Source organism: Diadema setosum, chromosome 10 (genome assembly GCF_964275005.1).
Source record: "Diadema setosum chromosome 10, eeDiaSeto1, whole genome shotgun sequence".
NCBI lineage: Eukaryota > Metazoa > Echinodermata > Echinoidea > Diadematoida > Diadematidae > Diadema > Diadema setosum.
Window position 1 is genome coordinate 22,585,538 of NC_092694.1, and position 18,522 is coordinate 22,604,059.

Sequence of the window (18,522 nt, forward strand, 5' to 3'; positions counted from 1 at the left end):
TTCGTATTCCCTGATTTTTTGTCGCTGCATTGTAGGATAGTTGAATTTAAATAATCTGAAAAATTGGAGCTTAAAGTCATCAACTTTTCTTTTTATTGCATGAAACATGCCAGTGGTGATAAAAATCTAGCCCTCAGACCTCTGATACCATCCTACCACACCCTGACTAGAGATTACAACTTCAGGTGAAAAATTAACACATTTTTAAATAATTGGAGGATGGTGAATATGAAAGTAAGTCATGTTTTTAAGTTTTAAACACTTTTATTCTAGAAAATTCATGATTTTCATGGAAAAATCCCCAAGGCAATCACCATGACATCGAAGAATTAATGATCCTAAACTCCACAAATGAGTTATACCAGATTTGTTGTATATCCCTAATAGGTATATCAAGGGTGCTTTTACAGGCAAAGTTTGAATGTCCTGTGGTTAATGGTTGCTGAGATAAGTAGTGTCAAAAAAATCATTCGGAGAGGACATTTCTTTTTCGGAGAGGACATATTTTTTGACATATATAGATAACAACGTAACAAATACTTTAAAAATGTTTAGCCCTTAAATGATTGATGAAAATTATGATTATTAAGTTCAAAAAGAACATTTCCTTTGATATGTTTTATCGAAATGTAGAGCAATTTCATATCATGTGATAAACAAGCCACACCAACGCCCGCATAAAGGTTGTGACAAAAAAAAGAAAAAGAAAAGAAAAGTGCAACCCATAATTTCGCCAAGCAGTTGTGCCAGATTTTTTGGACTTCACAACACTTTTAAAGAGTGGTTTTACATGTAATCTTTGAACATTTGTCCTTTGATAAGTGGTAAATGAGATGTTGGAAGACCAATGTACATTGTGTACGTGTACATCATTCGGAGAGGACTTTTTTGACACATAAAAATACTGTATGAAAACATGATACTCTTTCCCCTTTTCAATATGAAAGGTAGCGTTATTTATTAAACAACAAGGATATATTTTCAATATTTTTTTTCTATGAATTTCAATAAAAAACAAAGAATAAGATGATACAGAGAATCCCTAAAGAATACTTAGATTGGACTACGTAAATTACAAGTCCTGTAAATACTCAAAGATGCGAAAGTTTAAAAAAGTTTGTATCTCAGGTAAAGTATACATTGTGTAGCACCAGAGGTGTTTTTGTATGCAAATCTTAAATGCACTGTGGCATAATGTTTACTAAAAGCATTAAAATGTCACTTTGGAGAGAATACCTCTTCTCAAAGAGGACATATTACTGACATTCACAAAAATTGCACTCCAGATACATGTACACTGTATGCATACATAATTAGAATGGGTGCAAATGTGGCTCTTCATTGTTATCTGTTGTGTACAAAATGTCAGTAAAAAGTGATGCTTATGACTTTCTTGATTATCAGTATTGCATCATGTTACAAATTAAACCCTATCATGGTAAAACATAGTGTAAATTTACATTGTATGGTGTGTTCCAAGCATGATGTGACAAGGTTGATCAGCCGTATCTGACTTCTCTTATACTTTTTGAAATCCAAACAGTTTTTTACATGAACAAGCAACTTGTAATACTCTTGATATATCAATTATTTGAAATGCCTGCATGAACAAGTAAAAGGTGAAGGCATTTTTGTTTCATTATCTAGGCATTCTTTTTTTATGTGTGTGTACATGTGTGATAAAAGCATTCTTTATTATGTTTAATAAGTACATTTTGTAAGTCTTTGAATTAAATCAGCATGTACTACAAATAAGAATAATCAAACAGGTCTAAAATCCAAAATGTCTTGGACCAGTTGCTACAGAATAACATTTTCCTTCTAACAGTTTTATGGTTGTTAAGGCAGAAGGGCTCCTAATGCACTGTGAGGGCAGAATTCTCAATTCAAGTTGTTTGCAATGTGAAATACTATAACCTATTACAGGAGTTTTTCTTTCAGATTTTATATCGCATGGATCATACTCAGTACATTTTCGTTTTTGGGAGCACACTACATTGTGCTGTAATGCAGAGTATTATGCATTTATACATGTGGAGTTTATTTATGATTCATCTGTTTTGTTGGGGGGGGGGGGATAGGGTAATTAAACCATAACCATTGTAATGTGTTTTCTGTGTGCTTGTGCATAAATCTTGGTGACTGTGTGTTTTCATTCATTTTTCTTGTTTATATTCCATTCATATGGTGAAAGTGTCAAAGTAATTGTCCTCTCCGAAATAATTGATTCTGTGAATATAAATGTCTGTACAGCGAACCGAAGGCCTCTGGTTATGTTCAGTGTGTGATGAACATCATTAAATATATACGTACTAATAGAAAACAAAGAATGCTGAATGTTCCTCACTTCTTTTTTTTTTATTTGCAGTTTCATCAATGGGAGTTTGAAATGATATTATAAGTCAAAGGAGCATTTTCATTCAAAAGCATTCATATTATGAAATATGGGGGCAATATGATTGCAAAATGTTTTCAATAAATCATAACTCACTTTTTAGTAACATTTTGTAAGTTTGTTACCTTTAATTCTCATTTTCATTGATGTGCAACTACCATTCGGAGAGGACATTTTTTGTTTGACATGAGTTAAATAAATGAAGAAAAGCATATGAATAAGTCTTGATACATGTAAATGATAGATAACTATTAGCACTGATAATAACATAACTAGGATTTAAAACGTACATATTCCTGTGGAGTACTGAACAAATATGTCATTTTTCGGAGAGGACGCTTTTGGACGGAATTGAAACGATCAAAATTCAAATGTGCACTGCATGAAAATTAAATGAGTGTGGGTTACACAAATACCCTGTATGTGTAGGGTATGAGTGAGACTTTGCAGAGGGTATGTAATTGTTTGAGTTCTGAAGTCTTCAAAAAAGTTATTAAACTGTTTTCGGAGAGGACATTTTTGGACGGAATATGCATATTAATCATGCTTCAAACCCAAATTTTTTAATTGCGTCCTAGATATCATGACACACAGAGTTTTTAATATCCACATTTCATTTGCTCATTCTGATATTGTATTTCTGTGTTATGGTCATTGGTTTCATAGATGTACATTCTCAAATTTTGAAAAAAATCAAATGAGACTGTAAAAACTGCCCAAATTGGCTCATTTTCACATATTTTGAAAATTTTGTAAGCTTTATCAAAATTTTTTTCACTGTTTAAGGTTGAGGCAACTAGGCCTAATAACATGCCATACCAGATTTTGTATTAATGTACACTGTTTTTTTGCTGGACGCTGATAATGTCCAAATCTGAAGTGCGTACCCTGATTGTAAAACAACCCCTATATCTGCATGGGCGCTGGTCCTGACATGCCGGATTACAGAGGTCGGACTGTATGTATTTTTCAAATTGAGAGATACACTCAAAAAAGGAGACTCCAACCTTTATAGGAAAACTTCCTCATGTTCTCTCCCTCTCTCCCCTCACCCCCTCTCCCCCCCACCCATCTCTCTCTCTCCCCCCTCTCTGCCCCCCCCCCCCCCCACATCTTATGATGAGTGGTCTGCTCTACCTGGTTACTTGCCGACTCATCCCTCCTTCTGTCACTGTCCCAATTCATGACATGTCTCTCACACCATTTGCACTTCATGTCTGCACTTTCATTGGGCCCCTCTCTTCCGAGATACTGTTCTTCGCGTCATGTTGCAGTGATGTCTGGTTTCAATGTGCACTTTCATCTTGTAGCCCTTGACTGGTACATACTGGTTGACCCCATTAAGGTGGGGACTGTAGAGCTATTCACACTGCCAATGGAAAATTGCATCATTAGAAAAATTTTGTGAAAATTGCTGATATTCATTAAAGCTAAAAGCTCCCCGAAACCAAACTGAATCTTCGCCAGAAAAAAAAACCCAACAACAACACACACACACACACAAACCTGGGTGTGATTTTTAGAACTTTGCCTCCAAGTTTAAATATGTAGTTTCTAGCTGTGACATTCTGCAAGAAGAATGCCCACTGGTAAAAAGAAAATGACATAATTTTTAATGTGACTTCCATTTGATGTTCAGATTCCTTCCTGCAGCCAAACACAAACCATGCAGCTAGCTGGCCAGGCTATCTTCATGCCATAACCATGTGTTACAATGTTCCTGCAGCAGATTAATACCAAGCCAATGACTTATGTGTCCTATGGAGGCAAAAACTTGCAATATTTCTAAAGCCCCTTTTACACTTTCATGGATCGCTTCAAGAATGACCATGGATTGTCATCCATGGTGTTTTGGCATGCAAAATCTTGATTTTCCTCTCAATGCCAGTGTGAATGCAATTCCAACTGGGTGTCTAACAGCATATGAACAATATGAGGGGTCGATAGCTGAACTGATGTGGGACAGTGTGAGCAAATGGACTTTATGAGCTCGTATTGGCAAAATACACAAATGTTCATCCTAGATGGAGCCGCTGTTGATACGGACGTCCTGATGGATTGTCCTAGAATTATTATAGGGAGGCAAAACGGAGTAGCCAGTGCCTACAAGGAAGAGTCTGTATTGATTTTCATCCGTGATGTTCGGGATGAAAAATCAAGCAAGCTTAATTTTTTCCATGAGCATGCTGGATGATCAAAGAGTCAACACGGTCATGCCGGAAACAGTACGGATGATCCTGGAATGACGATCCGTGATGCGATCCATGAAAGTGTAAAAGGGGCTTAACCTGACGATCTGTTGTTGCGGTGTGAATGGAAAGCTAAAAAATGGGGACTTTTTGATAGTGTTGCGGTATTTCCCATCGAGAATGGACCTTATTATACTGTAATAGCAATCTCATCTTGAGCCATGGCTTGAAAGGATGGATAGAGGAAGAAAATCATAGCTGATGTCACCAAATTTAGATCATAACTCTGCAAAATATGTTTCTTGGAATTTCCCTTTTTATAGTCAAAATGGAATTTTGGTTTTGAGCATGTTATCAGCACTATATAATCTATGAGTGATTAGAAATTTTAGTTAAAGCTGCCGACATTGAAAGTTTACAGCAAAGACATGCCAGAATTTCAGTACACTACTTCTCTCCCCTTCCCCCCCTTTTTTTTTTTTTGGGGGGGGGGGGGGGGAGGAGGGAGGAGGGGAAAGATGGGTGTTTGGATGGAGAATATGGTATTATAAAGGCAAATGCTCTCTGCTTTCTTATGCATTTAAACATAATCTTGGCATTGTGACTGGGTGAAGTGTTTTGTCACACTCATTTCTAAGACAAAATACCCACAAGCATTACACTTTGGTCAAGGGAACAGGGAAAAACCACAAATTGTTTTAACAAAATGCTCTCTTCCTTACTGAATTAAGGGTGATGTCATGAGATAAGCAGAAAATAGGGAAACATGTTTTCACAGCGTAGCATAACAGGAACTTTGCAGTACTATGGTTCTGTAAAATGATGGTTGAATTCTCAGCATCCCTCTCTGTCGTACAGAGACAGCCTGTATGATTTCTTTTTCAACACTGTCTCTTTTCCCTGCTTGTTTCTCTCTTTCCAACTGTCTGTGTTTGTTTGTTTTTTTTTAATGCAAAATCTAGATTAAATTTTCATTAAGTTTGGAGAATGGTACATCAAATTATATGCCATTCAGTATCTGATTATGACTAAAACACACAATCTGTACCAAAGAAAAGGTCTCAAGTCTTTCATACAACTTCTCCTATAACTCTCTACAATTGTTTCTTTCATCTTTATAGCACTACACCACATATTACCTGCATGTAGCGCATAAAAAGAACAATTTGGATTCAGAATGTTATTACAGACCCAAATATGTCAGTGACATACATGTGTGAAGTCACTGATGTGTTCATAACATAATATCTTGCTAATAATAACATCATCCCATGAATCAAAAGTTTTTAATCTTGTTTTTTTTTTTTTTTTTTGCTGAAAGGTTCTTTTGTGTGTTTTGTAAATTGTTTTGTTATGATGTTGATAGTCTTATGGGTGTATTTATTCAAATTCTGCAGAGAGATCAGTACTTACAATAAAAGTAATCATGAAAAAGATGTTCTAGAGAGTTAAAAAAAAGTCACCAGAACTACACCAGAGATTCAAATACATGGAATTTCATAATAATGAGTAATTGCCATTGTTCTGACATTAGGGTTTTGCTACCATTCCTGGCATGTTCGACCCCCCAATCAGTTGAATGCTGTCTTGTCTGTTTTTCTTTCATGAAAACAGATTTATAGGCACAACTGTCCAGCAGGCAGTTACTATTGAAAGTGCAGTCCTAGGTTTATCAAAGCATCAGAGATTTGGAGTTATCCAGGGATTGCAGCTGTTATCGCTGTGAGGTACCCTACAAATTAATTCTATCCCATTTGCTTTGTTATCTCTAGTTATCAGCCATTAGCGATTTCTGCTCAGTGTAAAAAAAGGGAAAATGATTAATGCCTAGATGTTTTTCTACAGAGAGTTCATGGAAGTTTGTGTAGCATGCATACAATACAGTGTACTTTGTATTGTGTTGTACTATCCGACTGAACATCAGTATTCTTTCAGAGCTAAAATTAAATGCCGTACAAATATGTATAGCTCCTTAATTTATAATACAGTACTTAGGATTGAATGATATGAAAAACAACAACAACACAATCATTTCAAAACAAGTACAATATGATGATTTTATTGTCATGAAGCTTCATCTTATAGTCTCATCTCATGCAAATTACCTCAGACATTCCCCATTCATTTGTTTTTAGATTTTAATCACTGTAAATGGCTTCAACATAAAATGCATAATGTAAGTCAGTACACAGACACATACAAAGACACACATACAGCTGTATTATAAATAAACAGTAAGCATGATCATGTATATTTATGTTCATTGACATGTTATTGTGCATTTAATGTTCAAAGAAGTTGTTTCTACTGTTTGTGAGCATGTGAGCATGCGCAGGTCCCTTCGTAATCAAGAACAGGAAACCAAACATCACATTATAATGTCCTCGTTAACATGTGATATACACTGTACACATTGGCTGACATATTTTTTGTCAGTAGGCCTATGCACTGTGTACCAGTTGTACAGTTTGCTCAATGTTAACTATAGTATTTGTATCTGCCTTATTCTCCACAAGGCAAGACTTGGGCCTCTACATACATGCCATTAGACCAATTCATGTCTTCAGGTCCTGTCATCACTTTGCTGCTATGAGTTGTCAGATCTCTTGCTATATCTGTCTCTCAATGAGTGTTACCCTCCCCCCCCCCCATAATTTTACTGTTACATTGTCTTTCAACCTGTGCTCTACATATGCCATTTCGTAGTTCTACTTTGCACATGAGCGGGAAAAAAAAAAGAAAAAAAAAAGGTAATTTGCCATGATAGGCATGCTGGTTTTTAAATTTATGAAGATAAAGCATCTGAGATGTAATGATTATTCATTCAATCCTCATAAATAATGCTTGCCAGCACATCTACATGTAACCTGTTTGTTATACAGTGTATTCATATTTCATGCTGTTCCAGTAGTAACTGCCCCTGGACATTGATTGTCGAGAAAATGAAATTTATCAGTGGGTTAAAAACCATTACACTTTTTTTTTTCTTCTTCTGGGAAACTGCAGTCACGAGAGTAAATATAAAAATGTAGCAGTACATGTATGAAATAAGGAATTTTGATTAATGATGTTGCAGTTGAATATACATGTGTTTTATGTCATGTTCAGTAACAATGTTTTCATCCATTCACTTGACCTAGTTAATGAAGAAGTACTGTAGTTTGTGTATGTGTGTGTGTGTGTGTGTGTTGTTACAAATTACATGCACTTCTTTTTCATAGATTATAGACTGTTCTTTTCAATGATTTGTTGCTGCTCTGTACTTATACCTATGGAGAGTCTTTTAATACTTTGATAGCATCATACATGTATGTACAATTTACATACATATGTATGTACAAAATGTAACTGTGTCACTGTTATTCATTGTATGCCTACAGATACTATACCCATGTCAATCCACAACATATAGTGTGCACCCACTAGGCCAGGCTACCTTTGACATTTAGATGGTATCATTATGTGATGACCTAGACTTGAGACTCAGCTTGCTGTGCTCAGCCAATCTGTGTGTTTATGACTTCTTGATTCATTGTCTGACCTCATCTCTCTCTCTCTCTTTCTCTCTTTACGTTGCTTTCTCTCCTTCTTCCACTTCTCTTTGTTTTCTTTCTTCTATCCTCCATCCGTCTTCCGTCACAGCTGAAGGCCTCCAATAAAGCTACCCTGTCTAGAGGCCACATACCAATCAGTGCCATTCAAGTCCGCCGCCTACCCCACATCTCCTTCCTCTCGGCGAAGACCATCGGCTTCAACAAGGATCTCTTGGTCCTCACCACCGAACTCCAGGGCCTCGGCGACTCGCCCAACGAGACCAACGAGCTGCTCGAGGACGCGCTCGGCGTCGACGACCAGGAGCTCCTCATCGCGCAGAACAACAACGGCCCCGAAGCCCTCAAGAGCGGCTCCTCCTCAGACATTCCAGGCCGGTTGGAGGGGGAATCGGTCACCGACAGCGACAGCATACGGGACCGCAGCCAGGAGCTGACGGACTCAGACGAGCAGACGACCAACGACTTCCTCGACGACGACTACGAGCTGCCATGCCACGATCGGCTCGCGGACGTCGACCTGTACGCCCTCTCACCGCATGACTTTGATTCGCCCGATTCTATATTCAGTCGCTCGCTAGCAGACCTGACTGATCTGAGCCTGTGTAAGTGTTGGATTGATTTGGAATGCAAAGCCTTGGCTGCATGAAGTGGATGAACTAATGATTTCTTGAACCAAGTTTTATGTTGGGAGTGGAGTTTGGCTATTTACAGCGTGACTGTTTTTCACATAATTGCATGACTTGTGTACTGTATATAGCAGACCCATGTATATCCTGCCATTCATCCGTATATCTGCGGGGATTTATATGAGGAATTGTGGAAAGACCATCTTAACATTTGCTCATGTGTATTCATCCATCTCATCACCACTCCATCACACCCTAGATACTCTTCACTCTACTAACAAGCTGTTGCTTAGCAACATAGAACTGACAGCCAGTCTGGAGCAGAAAGTAGTCGCTTTGAACAGCATCATGTCTAAAAGGCTCGCTGAAACCGCAAAAGGCCCCATTCGCAAGCGCAAACTAGATGAATGGCCCCTGGAGTGTGACAGTGGGACAGCCCAGGTATCCCCCATTCATGCTGCAGTTGCCACGGCAACCAGTCCTCCCAGGAGTGCATCGGATGATGATGGTTCCATTGAGATTGATTTTGAGTGTGGGAGTGTGTGGTTCCATGCAAAACGCCACAAAATGACACCGCTTCAAATGCAAAAAGAGTCGCACAAAATTGCTGATTCACCCATCGGTTTGGATGATGCCGATGTCTCCAGGTCATTGCAGGGAATTGACCCCACCATTGATGCATCCCTCGGGCTCGGCCAGTGGCAAGTGACCACCGCATCCTCAGGAGATGGGCATAAAGCCTCCACAAGTGCTCTCGCAACAACCGCATCTGCTTCCTCGCTAACATTTCACGCATCTCTGTCCAGTGGGCAAATGCCTTGTAGTGGTTCACTAACAAATAATCAGCAATTTGCTATTATGTCACATGATTTGCAGCAGCAGCAGCTAACGTTTGTTCCCCGTGATACAGGCACTCACATAGTTCCATCAGTCAGTAGCCATGGCAACGCATCACCAGCTTCCTATACCAATGTTGCACAAGTGCCCAGTTTATTGGTAGGAACTATACTGCCTTGTACCAGCACTAGAACTGCACAAGAATCAGCTGATAGAACAGATATTGTAGAAGATCATTTACAAAGTGATTGTGAGGAGTTAACTGTGGAAGAAAAAGATGTTAATGTGAAGATAGTGAAAGTAGAGGGATATAGTGATCCATTAGGGAGCTCTGTTCAGACTCATACCTCAGAGGAGGGGAGGGGAGAAGCATGCACCTCAGAGAATTGGAAAAAGATAGACAGATCAAAGACTGTCACTGGCACGGAAAGCACTGCATCTTCTTTGGGTGTGTCTGGTGATGACAATGTCTCACGGAGCAACAAGACATTCTTTGGTTTTGGAGGAATGATTCCGAGGAGTGTTGCTCTAAGTCAAACTGATAAACCAGCTGCCACAATGATTAAAAAGAAGGAGGAGAAGAAGAAGAGTGATGATGCTGCTGGTAGATTCAAAGACAATTCCACTGAAATGGAATGTGATGATTTAAGACGGACGGAGGGGGAAGATGATGATTTGCTTGATGCAGGGAGGTTGGTAGGAGTTAGCAAACATTGTTTCCAAAAAGAAGGGGTAATAGCTGGGGATGCATGTGATACTCAAAGCATGTCAGGTAGGGAGCATTTAAGGCATGCACATTTTGATGAAACTGTTGGTAAGACAGGTGATGACAATGAATCTCTTGACATGATTGCATCATCCGAGTCCTCCAAAGAGATGCCATCACCACCTCCTCTTCCATCCACATCCACGATTGATGTGTTGCCAAGGTTACCGGAAACGTACTCTGAGCTTGAACAATCTGGCCTCTCAGCTATTGATATCTTTCCCACAGATGAAGAGTTCGGAGTCGAGACCATCAGACGAAGGAGGGCGCTCCTGAGTGCAGATAAAGAAGGTGAGTGGACAGTTGGCATCTTTTGTTTAATAAGAAAGTGATCTTTATGTGAAAAGAATAAGAGTATTGACATGCATTGATATGACAAGAATGCTTTGCTGCTTCTAAAACATTACGCTGCAGAATGCCTCTTGAGATAACCCTCAGTCTAAACTTTTGTTTGTAGTGCAAGTCATTTTGTTCAAAGAAACCAAAATGGATTCTCCCTCGGTGCTTATACATTGAGAATTTAAATGAAACTGCAGTCTGTGAATGTGTTAACATGGTTCAAAGTTCATCAACATTGAGTTAAGCAAGTTATGATTTGAATTATGATTGGTGTTGGGTGATGGCATCTCCAAACAGTGGCAACCCAAACATGCTTTTTAATACTGTTGTTGCCATTAGCAACCAGTCTGTTTGCAGCATTAGTGACATTTTTGAGGTGATAGTTGAGAGAGAATTATTAAAAAACAAAATCCTTGTAAAATAAAAAAGAATCAGTGTTGTCTGTGAGTGTGTGTGCTATTTAAATGCTAAACACAAGTCTATGATGGGTATAACTATAGGTATAACTATAGGCTGTCTTTTTTTTGTAAAAATCTGACACCTATTCAAAGTAATAATGCTAAATGTACAGTGCAGTAAACAAATATGTTTTGAAAAGAGCAAGAAAGGGAAAAAAAGCTGGGACCTACAGAATTTTAGCACAAATTGAGTAGCTTTGGTATCAAATACAGACTACTAGTAGTCAGTTTTGCGTACAGTTCTAGTTGGGCTGTTTGCGTGAAGCTGTAAAAGAAGGAAAAACAAAAACAAAAACAACAAATGGCTCCACATTCATCAAACCAACAAGTGCATATTAAATTCTACAGTATTTTTTGTATCGAATCAAGCAGCTACCTAACAAGATCGAAACTGGTTGTGTGTGGTATTTGAAAAATTTTAATGATGGTTTCAAGAGCTTTGGCAAAACTCTGCCAACTTATATTTCTTTCCATCCTCATGAAAATTTTATTTGTAATTCTTTCTAGTGCCAGCAAAATTACAAGGTGGTGTGTTTCAAATGTTGATACTGCACTGTCATTTTAGCAAAGAAAAAACAACAACAAACAAACAACCCCCCCCAAAAAAAAACAAACAAAAAAACCAAAAAAACCCCCAAAAAACAAAGAAATAACGAAACTAGATGGGCTTCATAAGAGATCAAGATATTATTTTCTCTTCTGGAAGGCCACTCTTGTCAAAATGTCATACTTGAAGGAGAATTATAGTCAGATGTACAGTATGTGTGGGTTTGGTGAATGCAGAAGGATTTTAGGAAAACACTCAGAATTTGAGCAATATTGGACAGTCTGTTAGAAATTATCAATTTGTAAAGTTTTGGTTCATTCCATGTACAGCACAGTTCTCACTTTGAGAGCACTGTTGGTGAGAATTCTGCAGCAATTTCTGATGTTATAGTACCAACATATTTTATAGAAGATATTAAAGGAATTTCATTAAAATCAAATTTTCCTGGGACATCAAGCAAGCACTTTGCCTAGTTCCTCCAGAAGGCAAGGAGAATAAAATTTGCTTTAAAGGGATGGTATAGTTTTGGTTGAGATAGGGATTCAGGTTTTCATGTTTTGCGAGATAATTAGAAACCACTTATAAGAAGTATGATAGATCGCACAATTCTATGAGGAATTCAAAGTTTATTTGATGAAATGTGGTCTTTATGGCTGAGATATAAAAAAAATAAATTAAAACAAAGTGGTCCTGGTGAAAGGTGGGTCCCACTTTTCATTATTAGTTCTTCGTGTTTTAACATTTTGGCAATTTGAAAACCAATTTTATCCAAATAAACTTTGAATTCGTCTTAGAATTGTATGGTCTTTCATATTTCATATTAGTGGTTTCTAATTATCTCACCAAACGTTTAAACCTGAATCTTTATCTCAAACAGAACCATACCTTCCCTTTACAATATCTGAGAAACAGGTCAAGGGAATATATGATTTCCAAGAAAAATAGTAAAATCGATGGATTGTCTAATTTTCCTAAATCTGTCAATGACTACATCGTGCATTTTGCTGCACTCTCGTAATCTATTCACATCTTTGGGGAATTTCCCCTCGAAGGAGCAGTGAACTTGCAGGAAGCTAACCTTCTCAACAGTTCTGGATATGGAGTGAAACTTTCCATATCAGGAACTTAATAAAAGGCATCTCTCCTCAGCAAAGGCAATTCATTGTTTGTTATTGCTGGTGCCTATGTAAGCATGAATCAAAAACATTGAAACAATATCCGTGCAATGATATACTAAAGATATGGAAGCATTAAGTAGATTAATAAGGTATTCAGGAAATTAGTAATGGGCAAATCTTTCACTTCATTGTTATCATTAGAACGATTGATGTGTAACTCTATAACCTCTTAACATTTTCCAGCCTGCACTATTGTAATCAGACAAATAACGTCTTTGTGTCTATGACAGTGTGCATTGTGAATTGAACTTGGGTGATGCATTTTAACAGAAGATGAAAAAGAAAAAAAAAACACAACGACAAAACTGGGTGGGGATAAATGTCGTGAGTGGCTGCGGGAGTTTTCTGCTGTTAAAATCAAAACAAAACTCATCATGCACAGGGGCAAACCCAGAGCTGTGCTGTGGCTTTTTGACCCTAGCCAAATTTGTTTCAGGCTATCAAAGTGTGTATGTTTGTGCATGTAACGTGTGTGTGTCAGCGTATGTTTGTGCGAGCGAGTGTTGCTTAGTCATGCACCAGACAAGTCGAAGCCACCGACTCTATCTCCTACCCACCTTCCTGGTCAATTTTCTCTTGATAGCTTGTCGGCTGAGGGGATCCCTGAAAGGGGGGGGGGGGGCAGGGACAGGGGACAGGGGGCAGGGAAGAGACAGGTGATGGGGAATGGAGATAGGATGTTGGGATGGGGAAAAGGGATGAGTGAATCCCCCTCATGCAATTCTGACAAAGCCGCAAAGCCTTCCCTGACAAATTTGTCCGCGCTGTCACACCTCATCCTAGCATGTGAGAATCCCTTTAGGTATGTGTGTGTGTGTGTGTATGTGTGTGTGTGTGTGTGCGTGTGTGTGTGTTGGGATGGGGGTGAATCATGGCTCAAAAGTAAGAATCACAGAGAGAGGGAGCAGAAGATGGAAGAGCTGAAGGTATTTAAAAAAAGGGGAAGAAAAAAAGGGAGAAGATAGACAAAAAGATGAGGAGTATGACAGAGGAAGAAAGAAACAAGGTTAAGAAAAGAATATAAAAGATAAGACAGAAAAAAAGGAAAACTAGAATAACAAAAGGAATCAAAAGAGAAGGCAAGGAGAAGTCAAAATGAAGGTGTTCTGTTCTCAATCCCATTTTTATTCCGTGTTTTGAGTAATAGCTGTGATAAAAATTGTGGGCTTTGAACCCATGACCTCCTGATTGCTAGACAGGCGTGATATCCACTGGACTACCCCGCTTTTTGTCCAAAAGCCAGTGATGGTTCTGATCCCTTGTGGCAGCAGACATATCGGGACAATTACCCCCCCCCCCCCCCATTAACCCCGGCTAAATACTGATTAGTGATAAGGTTACAGTAAAGATTAAGGCTAGGGTTAGATTTAGGGTTTAGTTTGGGTTCGGATTAGGTTCTGGATTAGGATTAGGGTTAGAGTCAGGGGAAGGGTCTGGGGTAATTGCCCAGGGGGCAATTGCCTTAGACCTGGCAGCAGGTACTGCAATAAATATTAATGATTCTTACGTCAAGTTGAACACTGAATGATTGGTGTTTGCTACTCTTTATTTATGTTGATGAAGGGCAATTTGTCAATCAGTTACAACAAAATAACTTGAAGTGTTGAAGTGTTGTCTGGATCCCTTACTGATTGAGTGCGTAATCCTCTGTGATGTTTTCGCGGGATCATATGCAGGACGGGAGAACCTGCTGAAGGAGGCGACCCGGAAGCTCTCGTTGAAGAACAAGAAGAGGAAGCGGCGCACGTCGGACAAGGTCGGGATCGATGGCTCCATCATTGGCCTCGGCGGGGTGGACGAGGCTGGGGACGGCGGGAAGCAGAAGCGGGTGGCACCCAACTACTTTGTGGCCATCCAAGTCTGCAATCCAGAGGTATCTATGAAACTACAGCCAAAACATAGCTCTCGTATGCCTGCAGAACTGTCTAGTTTTGCTTTGAAATGTGCAGATACTGTATGCATGAGAAGCTGTTGAAATAATGCTGTCATAACATGATTTTTGTAAGGTAATGACGGAAATGCAAAATATTAGCCAAAAAACTTTGCTGGAAGTACTACAGTCTCAGAGTTTGGCCAGTCGTGGTTGCTGTGTGATATATATATATATATATTTTTATCACATTGATTATAATTATTGGTTCACAGCGAGTCTGCATGCAGTACAATACCACTGCTAGATGATTTTGATTGTCAGATATTAGCAGTGTTCTGCATACCCAATTCCCACTTTTAATCTCAAAATGTCATACCCATGTGGGCCCTCGTAGACAGAGTTGTTATTGTTCAGCTCATTATTTTGGCAAATCATGTTAGCCAGACAAGTTTCTTGGTAGAGCTTTCCAATAAGCCAGTTCGGAGATAGCTCATGTGCGCATGGGTACAAATGACCTTTCATTTTTCTCAGTTGGTTAGGCACTTCACTCAATTTAAAGCGACGTAATGCAGCAGCTTGCCCAACATAGCAATTTATGGAACTCGTATTCTAACAAAGAATGAACCTGTGTAGATGAAGTGACAAGAATGGTTTGTCAATCAACACTTTGGGAAGCATCCATTTCATTGTGCTGTTTTGAGTACATTAACAAACTTTTCTTGTTAACATTGCAAAATACCAGGCTTGCTGTCAGGTGGATGTACTGGCAGGCACCATTTATAAGGATTGCATGAATAATCATAGCAGTACAGATGCTTATCTCAGTGAAATTAAAAACCAACCAGTCTCTCGGTACAAATGACCTTTTTCTGCTCTGAATGCTCAAACTGGAACCCCGAACTGGCTTATACATTGCAAGCAAATTCCAAATGGTGGAAGTTTGAGGCCTTCCGAGTGCTATGTTTAACTTGAATTCAGTAGGGTATTTTTTATCCAGGGTAGCCATATGAATAGTTCATACCCGTGTGGGCCCTTGTAGGCAGAGTTGTTATTGTTCAAGTCTCAGATCAGGAATGCCACCTGAATGATTGGAAATCCACACAGTTGTTTTGTTTTGTTTTGTTGTTTGTTGTTGTTGTTGTTATTGTTATTGTTGTTGTTTTGGTTGTTGTTGTTGTTTTTTTTTTTTGGGGGGGGGGACATTTTATTTCCCTCATGTTTACAAATCTATTCCCTCCCCCCCCCCCCCCCCCCCCCCCCGTGAAACAGAAAGATGTTCTTAATTCAATTTCCACTTTATATAATAGTGATTTGTATGTAGAGGACAAGATACAATATTATTACTATTTATTACTATTTTTGTTTAATGGTATTGATATTATTTTCATACAACTAGTTATTGTATTACTCTTATAAGTTCCATTACTATGATTAACATTATCGTAAGTAGTATCAGTCAATTCTTTTAACTACATTAGATTAGATTACTAGTAGATAGCATATCATTTTTTATTCATTAAACATGTATGTCTACTGTATACGCCTAATATTTCATGAGGTTTTTATTTTCTCGAATTTCTTGAGTGGGGTGCTATTAGCAAATTTATAAACACACAAAAATATAAACTTTGATCCTGACATGAATGTGACGTGCATGCACACGTTTCTCAGTTCAGTGCCGTACTACGCAATCGCGAATTTAACTACTCATGAAATTGTCGGTAAATCCCAATTCATGGAAAATTAGACTTGCTAAATATATGGCGTATACAGTATTTTAGTTTAGTACCACATTTGAGAGAAGACGCGTGAATCTGTTGATGGGGCTTGGCTAGTTTCTGTTTCTGATCTCATAGACTTCCTCATGTATCAGCATTGGGCATTTGATCTGGCTGACTGAGACAAAAAATGGTCCAAAATTAGCAGTATGGGGTAAAGTGAGCAGTCAGCTCCCAACCAAGACAAGTGTGAGATTAGTTAGGGAGATGTCTGTATAAACCTGACACTTATTATTTGACACAATTTGTAGTCTCCTTACTGGGCTGTTGTAATCTATCTCATGAATACTGTAAAAGTGGAAATTTTCACACTCAGCTGGATAAGAAGAGTTTTGCGTGTGTTTAATTCCGCAGAATCAAGACATCAACCACTGGAACATATGACAAGCAAAAAACATTCGCATGTTGTTATTTTCATGCTAGTTTCTGGTTGCATGAAATGCGCGAAAATTCTAACACTGCGAAAATTTCCTCTTTTACAGTATATAAAGCAAAAACTATTGATATGCCAAGGAGATATTTGTAGAGGCTGGTCATCAATGCAGAACATCACAGTTGCTCCATCCAATTAATTCTGCCAAGCTCCGAAGATAAATCTGACTGGAAATATTTCTTCCAAGTGACTGGAAAGATAGACTATATCTGTTTTTGTGGCAGCGACTCCATTGACTTATGTGGGATTGTCAGGAAATATGGAATTAACACCAAAAATGGAGACTCCTTCTCCCTTTTTCCTGTCTTGTATTCCCATCATATTTGTTGGCTTACCACTTAAAAAAAAACCCAGCGAGATACTGTGTCAGGCCAAGCACAATTATTAAATTAAATGCTTGAACCCAGGTTGTGCCATAATCAGATATGACGTCGATGTAGGATGCACAGCTAATATCCACTTTGCATTTCTGAGAAGGGACCCTCATGAACTCACCACCGAGGTTAATTGGAATGGCAAAATGATTTAGCATAACATCATCTAAAGATTAACTCACAAGTTTGATCCCAGAGTGCAGTTAATCTCACAACAATCCAACTACACTTGCCTTTGTCTAGTACTCAGCCAAGCGAGGTACAGAGTGAGAGTGATCACCGAAGTTTAACACCTATATGGTGACGTACAGTTGTATCAGCCTGCCAGCGGTGAACACCTGCCAAAAGCTATTGGTGTTCAGCTGTTTCAATTTGCTGAAAGTTTAACACAAGGACACCATCTTGGAAAGTCCTATGAAACTACAGGCAACTTCCATTATAATAAAGTCCTCTGAACCAGCAATTTTCTTTCATTATGTCAAAATTTTGTTGTAGCTGAACAGTGAAATATGTAAAGATATATAGATGATAATTTTGGGATCTGAATTTCTACTTTGTTGTAACAAGAATTTTGAACTTATAACCATGTTTGTTATAATGGGAGTGCACTGTATTGTAAGTTGCAATAATTGCAGTTTCTCTGGCAACAACTATGCAACAACCAATCAGATGTGCTTATTTCAGGCATTGCCATGGTAACTGCGATTGTAGCAACATTCAATCAAAATGGACACCAGCTGTGACAGTGGCACGGATGCTTCATGTTCTGAGTTGACCACAAACGGTTTTTGGAAATCACTATTAAAAGTGCTGAGTGAAAAATTGGTTCTACAGTCAACCTTGCATAAGTCAACCTCACATAAATCAAATAATTGCCCAAGTTGATGATCTTTTGAAGTCCTCTTCTCTTTATATTCTATTGATTTTAATTCCTCATAAGTTGAATTTACTCTAAGTGGAATCTGTTTCTTTAGTCCAAGTAGATTCAACTTAGGCAAGGTTGACTGTATTTTTCAGATCAAGTTTATCAACTACATTTCAAACTTACAAATGTTGTAAATGTAGCTTTCAGACTGCTCTGCTGTACCCCTGGAAAAAAAAACTAAAAAGAAACAAAATCGACTGACAATCAAGATGTCTGGAAAAAAACGCAACTAAGATATTAGATTATTTTC

At 38.4% G+C, this 18,522-nt stretch overlaps 1 protein-coding gene across 1 annotated transcript in view; it reads left to right on the forward strand.

Annotated features, from left to right (window-relative positions):
• LOC140234016 (uncharacterized) overlaps positions 1-18,522 on the forward strand; it is a 42,944-nt gene that overhangs the window by 14,076 nt on the left and 10,346 nt on the right. The window contains exons 3-5 of the mRNA XM_072314098.1: positions 8,227-8,740; positions 10,596-10,658; positions 14,566-14,762. Of these exons, the coding sequence (XP_072170199.1) occupies positions 8,227-8,740; positions 10,596-10,658; positions 14,566-14,762 (774 nt within the window). The remainder of the gene's footprint in view (positions 1-8,226; positions 8,741-10,595; positions 10,659-14,565; positions 14,763-18,522) is intronic.